This window comes from Chinchilla lanigera, unplaced genomic scaffold (genome assembly GCF_000276665.1).
Source record: "Chinchilla lanigera isolate Chin_1 unplaced genomic scaffold, ChiLan1.0 scaffold00012, whole genome shotgun sequence".
Taxonomy (NCBI): domain Eukaryota; kingdom Metazoa; phylum Chordata; class Mammalia; order Rodentia; family Chinchillidae; genus Chinchilla; species Chinchilla lanigera.
In genome coordinates this window covers 7753026-7765834 of record NW_004955413.1, presented here as the reverse complement: position 1 = coordinate 7765834, position 12809 = coordinate 7753026, and the positions used below count along the sequence as shown (strand labels likewise).

At 38.3% G+C, this 12809-nt stretch overlaps 1 protein-coding gene across 5 annotated transcripts in view; it reads right to left on the bottom strand.

The window, feature by feature from the left end:
* Clec1a (C-type lectin domain family 1, member A) overlaps nt 1-12809 on the bottom strand; it is a 40547-nt gene that overhangs the window by 17465 nt on the left and 10273 nt on the right. For 2 of the 5 annotated variants that reach the window (XM_005378939.2, XM_013511526.1), the window contains one exon: nt 4271-4410. The exons of the other annotated variants lie outside the window; for them this stretch is intronic. In XM_005378939.2, the coding sequence (XP_005378996.1) occupies nt 4271-4410 (140 nt within the window). The remainder of the gene's footprint in view (nt 1-4270; nt 4411-12809) is intronic. 5 annotated transcript variants of the gene reach the window in all.

Genomic DNA, 12809 nt, shown 5'->3' with positions numbered 1-12809 from the left:
GAATCTCAAGTTAATATCTGACCTTATACTGTCGGTCTATATGGAATCATAGAAAGGTCCATTGTTATTTCCGTACAGTGAAATATCTTAGTTGCAGTCCCCTTAAAGCATAAATTTCCCAACTCTACCAGCCAGATGAACTTTCTAAAGTATAAGTTTAATCATGGCTCTTATTTAAAGAGAAAAGTTTCTCAAGACCTATCCATTACTAGTCAAAATTCCTTATCACCTTCCATCAGGCTCCTTGGCTACATTTTAGTATCATTTAGCCAAACCTTTCCCTTCATTTTGAGGACTTTTCATCCTCAGCCAAACAGTTTTCATTGCCCCTTCTTGTTAAATTTTCCTGATGACTCCCAAAATTGTTGTATCCTGGCCTAAAATCTAATCCAATTCAAAATTAGAACCTCCTCTTTTCACTCTGAACTCATCTTCCTTAATTTTACTCCTTAACATGTTCTATCTCTGGTGTGAACAGCCGCTGTTTCTTATCTCTCTGGTGTTACCTTTGAACTGTGGTCCTTACCAGGAGAAGGCACCCAACCCCCATCTCACTCCATCTGGAAAACCTGAGCTGACCTTAAGGATCTAAAGCACTTGTCTTCTTTAGGAATGCTCAGAACCAAGCAGCAAGTACCTTGCTCTTTCCTTTGCGGCTTCTTGGCCCCTGACACGTGTTTAATAGCACTTAATGCCATTTGGTTATAGCTATTGATTCAAATTATTTCTCCCACTTTCCTAAGTACCTCAAAAGCAAGGGCTCCCAGCGTCTGCTATATTTTGTATTTGGTGGGTGTGCTTTAGGGTTTGTTGAACGAATGAGGAGTGACTTATGCCTTACCTCTGCATAGAGGAATTCATACTGGACTTGTGGAAAGGAGCTCAGAAAGCTGGGAGGAAAGCAAAATAGTTTTGCCTATCCTTTTGATGGGATAGCATTCAGTCTTCAGCAGGAATCATCGCCCACCTATTATTCGCATTCTCCCTCCGTCTCCCTCTTGCTCTTGTTCTCCCTCTCTTTTCTTCCTTTTTCTCTTATGGTGCTAAGGATTGAAAGAGGACTTCACTAGGCAAGCAGCCAATCAGTGAGGTACAGCCCCAGGATTTTTAGTCCAAACCCACATTCTACACATACAAATGTGTGTGGACAATTTTAAATGCATCTCCGGCTGGCAACCCCTCAGAGGCATCCATCATCTGCCCTTCTGCTCCTGTGGTTTATAAGTCAATGATCGCACCATTCTCAGAGCACCTGGCTGAATTTGCCCGACCTAAATCAGTTCTCTCTCCTTGTCTTCGCTAATGTCATCAAGTCTTTCTCCTCAGCATCTTTCATCCGATTCATCACCTTCTTTCTTACTGCACGAACTCAGTTTATCTTGCGCATGCACAAGTCAAAACTTGGGTGTCAGCCTGTTCAGTTCCACACTTCAGCCCATCCCCCTCACTGAAGCCTAGCCGGTCTCCCAATTGGTGTTTCTTCCTGTTTAGGTCTGTCGTTAATCTCACTTTAAGTACTGAATAGAATTAAAATATCTCATTATGGCCAAAAAAGACCTTTAACTTTTAGACTTGCCCCTCACAAAGCCTCCCTCCAACTGTACACTTCAGCCATGCATATTATACATAGTTCTCCAAAAACACAGCTTCCTGTCTTTTCTCTCCCCCTGCAGTGTTACCAAGCCCAGGCACCCCATGCCTCCTTCCTTATCATGTGGAACATACTAAATCAACCCAGTGCAGTGCTTGCGTCCTCTCAAATCTGTCCTGAGGTCCTCCAACCACTGCTAGAAAGACAAGACCAAGCTCACCTGTACCGGCATCAGCTTCCACCTCAGCACACTACTCTACTGATCACTTTCTTGAGAATAGTACTTGGCTTCAACTTCCTCACAAACTGGAGTTACATTATATTTGACACAGGAAAAAAACATGGGTGAGAATTTCTTTCATTTTTACCTTCTTCTCAGTTATTTTGTATTTTTAACACAAACATGACTATTTATTGAGAAAATAAAAATCTGGAAAATAAATATATGTATACGGTTTATTTTTATGAATCCTAAAATGAAAAGTACCCACTCACGATTTCACTACAGCATTCTTTTGAATCTGCATTCCCAAAACATTCTCCACTATTAATGCTGTGTTTTTAATGGCAAAGAATAAGAGATATATTTTCTAAGAAATAATTGGAATTTTATAGTGATACTTGTTTAAATATTTGCATGTTCTCAACAAGAAAACAAGGTATCCTCTGTACAGGGTAAGGTTACTCTTCCCAGATGTTTGTGTCCAGACACTCCCCGGTAACCTACACTCCTACTCCAATTTTCTTACAGGGGCCGCCAGATGTTGCAGTTAGTGTTTTATCTTGCTCCACTTCCTCCCCACCCTCCAACCTTAGCAGAACTTATTTGTACACACTGTTCCGGCTTCTGTGGATCAGTAACCTTTGGGAGAATTCCCGACTCCAGTGAAAGCTGCAGAAAGAAGTTATACACAAACTACTCTAAACAACAGCCTTGAGGATTGATTTGTCTTAAGATTTGTTAGAGGAAAACATTTCATATCCTATTACACATATCCTGTGGCTGCAAAAACTGACCTCCCCCTTGTTGCCACTTAGCTTCAGGTCAAGGAGGCTGGAAATCCCCAACATCCCCTGACAGCTTACTGGGTGTTTCAGTTGAAAAACAAAAATTCATACGTGTAGGGTTTAAGTGCAAGGTCATTTATGAATAAAGAGTGACACAAAAGTTCACTGCAGGAAAAGAAAAAAGGAAAAAGAAACCGTTGTTTGATAGAGGAGTAAAGGAGAGAACAGTGGGAAGCTGTATGTCCTGATATACAGTGGTGAAGAAAACCTGGATATAATCAAAAGGAAAAGGGTGTGTTATACTACAGGCATTCAGTGAGTATCTCTTTAATGCAGATGGACACAAAAATGTTAAACACAGCAGTAGAAATTCTCAAGGAGTGGAAAACTGAAAAGAATATTGAATTTTTAGAGTATCTGATATACTACATCCTTTATACCATTCATTGCTCTTAGAACTCATAACTACCTTAGTACACCTTCTATTTAAAACGAGTTTGAGTAGCATGAATAAATATGCAGAAAGTGATTAAAATAATGCTGAGCATGTAAAAGGTGTCGAAGACATGTCCAGTATCACTAAGGCTTTATACATGAAGAGCCTGAGATCCCAGAATACTTAATTTCTCTAAGAGCCACCCCTGGTGTTAAAACCTAGAATTTTGTCCTACCTATATTCAGTGTGAGGTCTTTTCCTAGAACTAAGTCACATTTCTGCTTTGAATGGACTTAGTAGCTAAGAAAATCAGATCCTTCTCTATGAGTACAAATTATGTGAATGAGTGGCACTGAACAAAAATTATTACTATAGCATAGATGAATAATAGTAAGTAAAATAAGATGGACCATAAAGGCAACTAAAATGAAGTGTTTTCTTGGTCTGAATCAATCTTCTCAGTAATATTCCGAGATCAATAGAACAAAAGGGAACATGGACTGGTAATTGAATCCAAGCCCCCCGTTAAGATTATCAAATCACAGAATGTCAGAGTCTGTGAGACACATTAGAAAGATTTGCTTCAATTATCCTTCATTTCACAGAGGAGAAAACCAAATGTTTGATGTTGACATGACTGCCCCAAGGTCACCCAGCTTCAAGACACAGAATCACTATGCCAAAACGCCAAGGGTAGTTGGTCCCCTTGGAAATCGCCCTCTGAAAACCATGAGTTCAAAACTAGCAAAGAGGTAACTTTATTGATTTAAATTTGTAAATCACCTCACAAGTAGTACAAAAAAAAAGAAAACATAAAAACAAACACTTGAATTGGTCTTCACGGGAACAGGGAAAGGGGAAAGATGTTCCTTTCATTTAGGTACAGTTTCACCTTTGAATGTTCTACCTACTTGCAAAGGCAACTGAGCAATGCAGCCACAGCTATAAACTACGATGCCAGCAGGAGAATCGGAGAAAAACAAACACGTGTATATATGCTGAGTTTACATTTTCAGATGTCTGCACTGGTATATACGGCACGTAGGTTATGGAAAGAGCACAGATACACAGCACTGCAAATCATAATAGCTTCCTCTCTTTTCTCTACTTCGTGCATTGCTGGGAGAGGTGCCTCATCTCACTCAATCTCAAAAGGCTGAGAAGCGATAGAAGTGCCTCGTTTCATACATCTCTCCAGGGCTGTCATCTACTTGGGCTCCAGGAGACAAGAGTACCTGTGTGTCTGGGCTCTGGCTGCCCGGTGATAGTAGAGGCTCGAGAATGCAGGCTCATGGTGGTGTCCTCATCGTCATCCAGCATGTCCCTCACGTCCCTGTCGCTGCTGTATTTGGTCTGCATTCTGATTCCTGCAGGGCTGAGGGGAAGTGTGATCAGATTGCTCTAAGCTGCTTGGCTACCAGGGGATAGCTCAGGAAGCCGGGCACTGAAAAGCATTCCTAATGTCCTCTGCCGACAAGCAGCACGGAAAGCCTCTGCCTCCAGTTCCTGACTGGAAAGGCCCAGCCCCTCCCCTGTAAGCCCGTACTCCGAACGCCAAGTTTGTCAGGCTGAGGGGAAATAGCATCTGTTTTCTGTTTGGGCAGTCTCTGAACGGTTATTAAAACAGTTTCCCTTCTCAGACTCTGTGTTTATCTGTCTGCACTTAAGAAACTGCAGTGTAGAGATGGTAAGACCTTGCAAGAGCACTACTGGCTCTTCAGACACTGAAGAATAATAAGCCAAAGGGGGGCACATGCTCTCCTTGAGCCACTTAGATGAAGTTTAATCACCTGCACCTCTGTTGCAAAAGACGAGCCTCTTCCTGTCTCTGTGAAAGTCACACCATCACACACAGGGACACTCAGCACTAAAGAACCCTCCTGGGAGCATCTAATCATTTCAACTCTTTTATTTCACACAGAAGGAAACTGAAGCCCATCTAAGTAAAGTGATTGCTTAACATCCCATAGCTGGTTACTAACAGAATTAGCTTTAAAAATGCTCTCCTGAATTTTTATCTGGTTCAAACAAAGCAACATTTAAAGAGACTATCATCATAATAATCAAAGGGGTCATCATAACTCTAAATGAAAAGACAGTGAGGGAGGTCCTATAAATCTTCTCATGGAATAAAACAATCTTCTCATGCTCAAAACAAAATGCACTCCTGCTGCCAACTTTCTTCTTAAAATTGGACTTGATTTAACATTTCATTATACACAGGGTATCTTGATCGTGAGAAACTGCGTATTTTACTGGTGATCAGAATTTGTGTGATTATTGCTAACCATCATTTGAAAAGCTAATTAACAATTTGCACCGGGTGTGGTGGCACACGCCTCTAATCCCAGCACTTGGGAGGCTGAGGCAGGAGGATCATTGTAAGTTTGAGGCCAGCCTGGGCTACAAAGTGAGCTCAAGGCCAGCCTGAACTGCATAGCAAGACTCTGTTCAAAAAGACAAAAAACAAAAACAAAAACAAAAAAAAAAATTTGCACCTAAATTTCATAAACTGAAAAAGAATATGAAATGATCTTTTTAGATAATGTCCCAAAATTCTTCCTGAATTAGTCCAGTTCCAGTACAATGACATTACTTGGTAGTCTGTCTGTCCTGCAACAACAGAATATCTGAGACTTGGAAATTTATATACAATGCAAAATTTGAAATACAACTAATTCTCACAGTTCTGGAGGTTGGGAGGTCCAAGATCAAGGTTTTGACAGGCTTACTTGCATGCATCCCCTGTTCCTGACAGGGCAGGAACACTGTGTCCTCCCATGGCACAGGTGGAAGATCAAGCCATATAAATATTCCAGAGCATTTCAAATTTTTAAAAAAAGTCTAAAGGGAATTTTTTTCTTAAATAGCAACTTAATAAAAAGTAAAAAAATAAAAATTACTTGTCCATTTGCATTGGATTGAATATAGTAGAGAACACCATAGAAAAGAAGGCAGTAAGAATTTGGAAGGTGGAAGTAAGTGAAATATGAGAGTGAAATATTAAAATAAAGATAAAAAGTTAAAAATAACAACATCTGAGTGCAGAAAAAAGTACATGCAAGAAGTGCCTTTAAGTATGGTTCTGGGCCAGGGATATAGCTCAGTGGCATAAGTGCCTTCCTGGCAAGTGCAAGGTCCTGAGTTCAATTCCCAGTACCAAAAAAAAAAAAAAAGAAAAAAAAAAGTATGGTCCTAATAGCAATTACAACTACTGCATCTCCCAAGATTTGGTTATTGAAGGTTATCTTTGATAATTTCTGATGAACAATGTACATTAACAGTTACACTACTTTTCCTTAGGTACTTGGTTTTTTTCAAAAAGAACAAAAATATTTCTGAACATCTAATGCAGTGATTGTAAACCTTTTAAAGACCGAATGCCAAACTTCAACCCAAAGCCCACTTACTTATCACAAAGTGCCAACACTACAATTAAACCCGAATACTGAAGTTTTAGTTTAGAAAAAACAATTCTACATTAACATCTTTTCTCTTAAAAAACACAAAACATGTGTGCCATAAATTCAGCACCACTGATCTAGTGTTTTCCAGGTACTGTTCTCAGATTCATGGACTCATCAGTGTAAATTAAAACTATCCTTTTAGAGTCTTTGTCCATGTTCCCAGAAAAAAGCAAATGATGTGCAAACAAAATAAGTTCATAAGTAGTTCAGTATATTAGAATCCAGTAAGTGTTATGATAAATATAGAGCAGGGAAAGGAGATTAAGGATTTTGGGAAAGTGTGGCTAGCAATTTTAAATAGGGGAAACAGAGTAAGCCTTGTTGAAGTGATGCTTGTGTTGAGTCTTGGAAGAGATGAGATGGGAAGCCCATCTGCTAGCTTGGTGAGATTCATTCAAAGAAGTGTACAGGTTATGTTCTTTGCATTCTTGTGCAGAGGGAATAAAGGACAGGCAGGGCACAGCAAGTAGTGGGGAATGATATGGAGTGTGGTATTGCTTCTTTATTAGAAAGAAGAAAGAAAAACCCTTCATAGACAAGGTGCGGGGGAGAGAAGGATGTCAAGGAGGTGCCTGAATCTAGAAACTTCCATAGTGCACACAAAAGGGCAAAGGGGCAGAGGACCTGAAAAATGTAGGTTTGCCACCTTTTTCTGCTGCTTTGTTGCTGCTTACCAGACTTCACATTGTCATCATTTTTCTTTTTTTTCTCTCTTCTGAACTCTAATTTCTCTTGGGGGAAATTAGCCTATTTAGTTTCTCAGGACTTGGCCCACTCCCCTTTGTTTTCTGACCTTAGCCTACCTGCCAACAGTGGTGACTCTAACTGCATTAGGGGTACAGAGGCATCAATCACTCTAGCTGCTTGAGCTGAGAGGGGACATTGGCAGGGCAGTACATAGACCCCCCACACACTGTGAGGTCAACTTAAGGATCAAGAGTGCCCATCAGTGAATCTGCATAGATCATCATCTTTAGCTTTAAATTTTATATCCTCAGGTTCCACATCCCAGATTTGACCAACTGCAAATTTAAAATATCTGAAAAACATTGTCTCTGTAGTGAGCATATATAAACTTGTCTTTGTCATTGGTGTCCAAACAATTCAGTGTAACAGTTTTACATAGCATTTATATTGCCTTAGGTATTATAAGTAATCTAGTGATGATTTAAAATTTATCAGAGGAGATATATAGGTTATGTACAAATATTGCACCATTTTATGTAACAGATATGAGCACCTGAAGATTTTGTTATCAGTGAGAGTTCTAGAACTGATGACCCTTGGATACCAAGGAATACTCTTGTTGAAAACTTGCCAGGAATCATACAGTTACAACACAGTGCGGTTCAGATGCAAACTGATGCAGTTTGATTTTAGACTTTTATGCCTGCATGCTCTGTCTCTGACTATTTAGAAAGATGGGCATAAAAACAACACTTTTCTTTTAGGAATAGACATAGTGTCCCCTTTTTTGGTAGTTAGGAGGTTACCTATAAGTCTGACTTTTTAAAGATCTTTTTTTCTGATGTGAATTATTTATTTAAAGATGAGTTTTATTTATAAGCATGTAAGTTTTATTTATAAGCATGTAAGTTTTATTTTTTGGTGTAAGCTGTAAGAAAACTGAAGAGTCTGTTTTTGAAAGACAATTTTAACTAAGGAATCAAAAGAGTTTTTGAACACTGATAGCTGTTACTGTGGCTTTTTAGCCTCACTGCACCACAGCAGTGACAAATTACGGGTGTAGCTGGGGACTGTCAACAGGGGTCAGTATAGTACTTATAGCCCCTTTTGCATAGCTAGTTGAGATTATTATTATTTTTTATATATCTTGTTATGCTTTTCTCTTTGGTGTTTAAGACCAAGTTAAAGTGAAACCAGTGTAATCAAAATTAACATCCTAGTATATAGCAAGATCAATTAAGACTCCTCAGAATTTCATTTTGAGACCATGTATAGACCCTCTTCTCTGTGTCAGTGTTATCTGCCAGGATAAGTCATGGAATTGCTTGACCATGTGGCTTCCGTTGGAAGCATGGAAAATGCTTTGATTTTTCTTTGATGACACTCCTTTTAGCACAATGTACATTCGTTGACTTCGGTCCTCTGGGGTCTTAAAATTTTCCTGTTCAGGAGGTTGCGTGATCTTCCTGTTCAGTAGGTTGGGTGATTCACCAGAGTTGTAGGGTCTAGAGAGAGATCTCATGTCCTGGATCCTTGAGGAACTTGGAGAGCCAGGGCCAAAATATTGGTTTATTTTTAGCTCAGCTATCATTTTATTTCTGATCTGTACACCTCAGTTGTTGAACATCCGAGAGGTCAGCTGAACCAGTATTGAAGTGCAAACAGTAGGTTTAACCATGATAATTTCTTCTAGATATCAAGTACTTTGAAATATAAAGTACCACCAGGGAACTGTTATTTTTTTAACCATGATTGTTTCAACAGATAAGGCTTATAGTTTTATGGGGGAAATTTGAAGTCAAAATCAAATATAGTATTTAACATAACAATTATGTTAACATTGTTAGGTTAGAACAATTTGGGGCTATCTTTAAAAGTAGGTTTACATTTTGATTTTAGTATAGAATGTTTTATCACCAAAAAAAAGCTATAGATTGCTAGATGGGATATTTGTTCACTATCTATCCTTACTATTAAGCCAGGTTTAAGGATTTGTTTTTTCACCCTTTTTACTTATATCTAGAGAAATAATCAAAACTTTTAAATCCTTCAAATTGGCCCTAAGTTTACAAGATAAAACTTAAAGGTGATGTTTTGGGGACAAACATTGAGCTATCTATAATTATTTAGAAGTACTACACTGTGGTTCATGAACACTTTTGTTTGCAAACAGTTTGGTTTGCAACAGATGCATTTGACAAAATTTTTGTTTGTAAACTCTGCATCAGGTGGCAAACACAACCATGGCCATCTCTCCCACACAAGCATGAATGTGGCCATCTTTCCCAAAACTGTGCAATGAATTAAGCTCATAAACTGTGGTACCATTATATATCTTTAAGATCTCTCCTGTGTACCTTTGGGAAGAGATAAAGTACCCTGCTTAGGTTACTTGAGGTGAGCTGCCAGTCTTGTCTGGCGGTCACACTGCATGTGCCACCCACTAGAGACCAAAGTGAGGCTACAGCCTGTCTTGCTGTTTGTCAGAACTAGTGTAGGCATCTTTGCCAGTGATACAGAGATCCACTGTTTATATCCAGAACAAGCATCCTTGTTCTTGACACATATCTACTTTAATCCTCATCAGCAGATCCAGAAGGCAGACAGAAGGATTTGTACATAACAGCTGGACTTTTACTCAAAAATTTTCCCTAAAGATTGTTATATGTTGGAACCTATGCTGTATGCAAGGGACTTGTAGAGGGATTAAAAGTTAGGAGATGTCACAGCTATAATTACATACTGTTATAACACAATCATAAAAAATTTTACCAGCAACTTCAGTCAGGAAGTCACCAGTATAATATGATTTTTAGCTTTGTATCTTTGAAGGCCTGCACACTTGACAAACACAAATGCACTTAATATACTGGAGGTGAGCAATAATTATCATCACAGCTATATGTAGAAATCCTTATACATATTTACTGAGTTTTAGCACTTAAGACAGAATATAGCTTTTTTTAAACAAGTTTATAGGGTGTGACTACACTGACAAGGCTTAAGAAACATCTTTAGAAGTCTTATAAATTTAGGAAACAGTGCTGTTGATCACTAGTAGACTTACTACTCAATATACAACTGTGCCTTATTTGTATAATAACAAAACAGTTGTTTAATTAAAGCCAGAAGGTGTAGATCAAGTTTTTACATGGCAAGAGCAAACTTAAAGCAAGATGCCAAATCTTGATCCTTTTATATGTCTAAGATCTAAATGTATATTGTATAAAATAGAACACTGATTAGTTACCATTTTTTGTACTGAGAATCAAACTCAGAAGCTTGTACTTGCCAAGCAGGTGCTGTGCCACTGAGCTATATCCCAGGCTCATTAGTTACTTGTATGTATTAAATTTATGATGTTTTAACACTATAAACTTAACTTTAAAGCTTACACTTACAGTACTTCTTGTTTTTGCATACATATGTTGTGTATAAACTAAGAAAATATTTAACCATTATAAATTATTGAACATATTTTATAATACAACATTTAATTGAACTTTTAAAATTCAGTTTTAATAGGCAAAAGTTTAACAATGGAAAATGCAATATCTTAGTACAATAGAGAGCCTTTGTTTTTAAATCTTTGTAAGTTTAATCAAGAGCCTCTTAATATCTTAAGAAAGCCTTATTGTTTTAGACAAACAGAGCCTAACCTTTTAATTATAATCAATCTAAATATATTATAATAATATATTTAATAATATTTGTTGAGTTGTGTCACTGTATAACTTTGAAAAACACCTAGAAAGTCACAACAGTAGAAAAAACTGAACAAATAGGTCAGACAGGAGCTGAAAGTCTTGTTTTTCAAAGCCCAAGAAATCCACACGTATTTGTCTTAAGTATTTTAGATTACTTATGAGACACAAATCATAACATTTAACATCTTTTTAAAGTTATATATCATTTTTGACCAAGGAAAAAACACTTTAAGATTTTGTATACAGTCAACAATAGACATTTTCTTTATAAAAACAATTTTTAAAAATCTTATGTTGATTGGTTAACAGCCTGGATAGAAACATGTTACCAAGAAATCTGTACTCTTTACTCTTACGAACTGATTTAAATTAGCCCACTGTTAAACTATGTGAACTAAAAAGCATTTGAGCTAAATGGTGAGTGTCTGCTTATTTATAAGCAAATCTAAGTAGTGATTTTGGAGGATGTTATATCTGAGAGTTGACAGACAGAAACATATATTAACCTAAATCCTATATGCCTTTTATGTTATCAAACTTTAAGGCTTTTATTTGTACATCCCATGCAAGCTTTCAACCCTTTAGCCTTCATCTTGCAATGTTTTTGTTTTTTGTCTTTTTGAGACAGAATCTCGCTATACAGCTCAGGTTGGTCTTGAGCTCACTTTGTAGTCCAGGCTGGCCTCTAACTCACAACAATCCTCCTGCTTAAGCCTCCCAAGTGCTGTGCAATGTGTTTTGACATCCCCAAAATCCTATATTTCTCTGTACGTGTAAGATCTAAAAGATCCTGAAGCTTAATTTGGCAAAAATGGAAAAAAAAAAAAAAAAAAAAAAAAAAACAAAACTGATACAAACTCATAAAGCTTTAACAAAGCAGCTGTAGTTACCTTAATCAGTTTAAATGGACAAACAAGAAACACGGAAAACAATGGCTTTTAAGCCAGAGTACACTATTAGATTATTGGCCACTTTGACCTGTAAAAATCTTTCAAAAATACAGGTGTACAGGGGTAAAATGACTAGTCAGAACAGTTTTGGGGAAACCAGTTAGCATAGTGATCTCTTATAAAAAGGGACACCAGGTACTGTTAGAGAGCAAGAAAACCCCTTTTATACTGTGAAAGTAAGGACTGTTTAAATAGTGCATTACATTGTTATTTATCTTAGTAGTGCAGTACAGCTACTGAAGAAACAGCTCTTGGTACAAGGAAGAGGCAGTGCAGAGCTACTGAGGTTTCACTGTTTAATTCTGCAAGAGAGTATGTGGGATAGGAGCATTATTTTATACTCTTTTTACACTCTTACTCTGTATCTCTACCAAGACCAGTAATACAGTGGATCCTCACTCTGTGAGGCAAGTCAACAATAGTCATGCTCTGTGTCAGCCCTAACCCTAACCCTAACTCTAACCCTAACCCTAACCCTAACCCCAACCCCAACCCTAACCCTAACCCTAACCCTAACCCCAACCCCAACCCTAACCCTAACCCTAACCCCAACCCTAACCCCAACCCTAACCCCAACCCTAACCCTAGCCCTAACCCTAACCCTAACCCTGACTCTAACCTGGGAGAGTGTGTCCAAGGCCTGATCTCATGGTGGGCAACTAGATTGGGACTGAATACATTTTGAGGGCCCTGAGAAGTGACAGAAAGCCCTCAGAAGAATATTCCTGAGTTCAACTGTGAGGAGAGAGAGATGGTGGCATCAAGCGCCTTTGGTTTAGAGAAGTGGGTTTTTTTTTTCCCACAGAGTTTGAAAGAGCTGCTCAAGTGAGTTCCAACACTACCTCACCACCCCCTGAGCACTGCCAGCTCTCAGTGAGTTGGAATGATAAAATGGCCTGGGGATTCTCCCTTAACTGTGACCTTTGTTCTAGCAAATCTTTTGGGGGAAACTTGGGTAGTTGT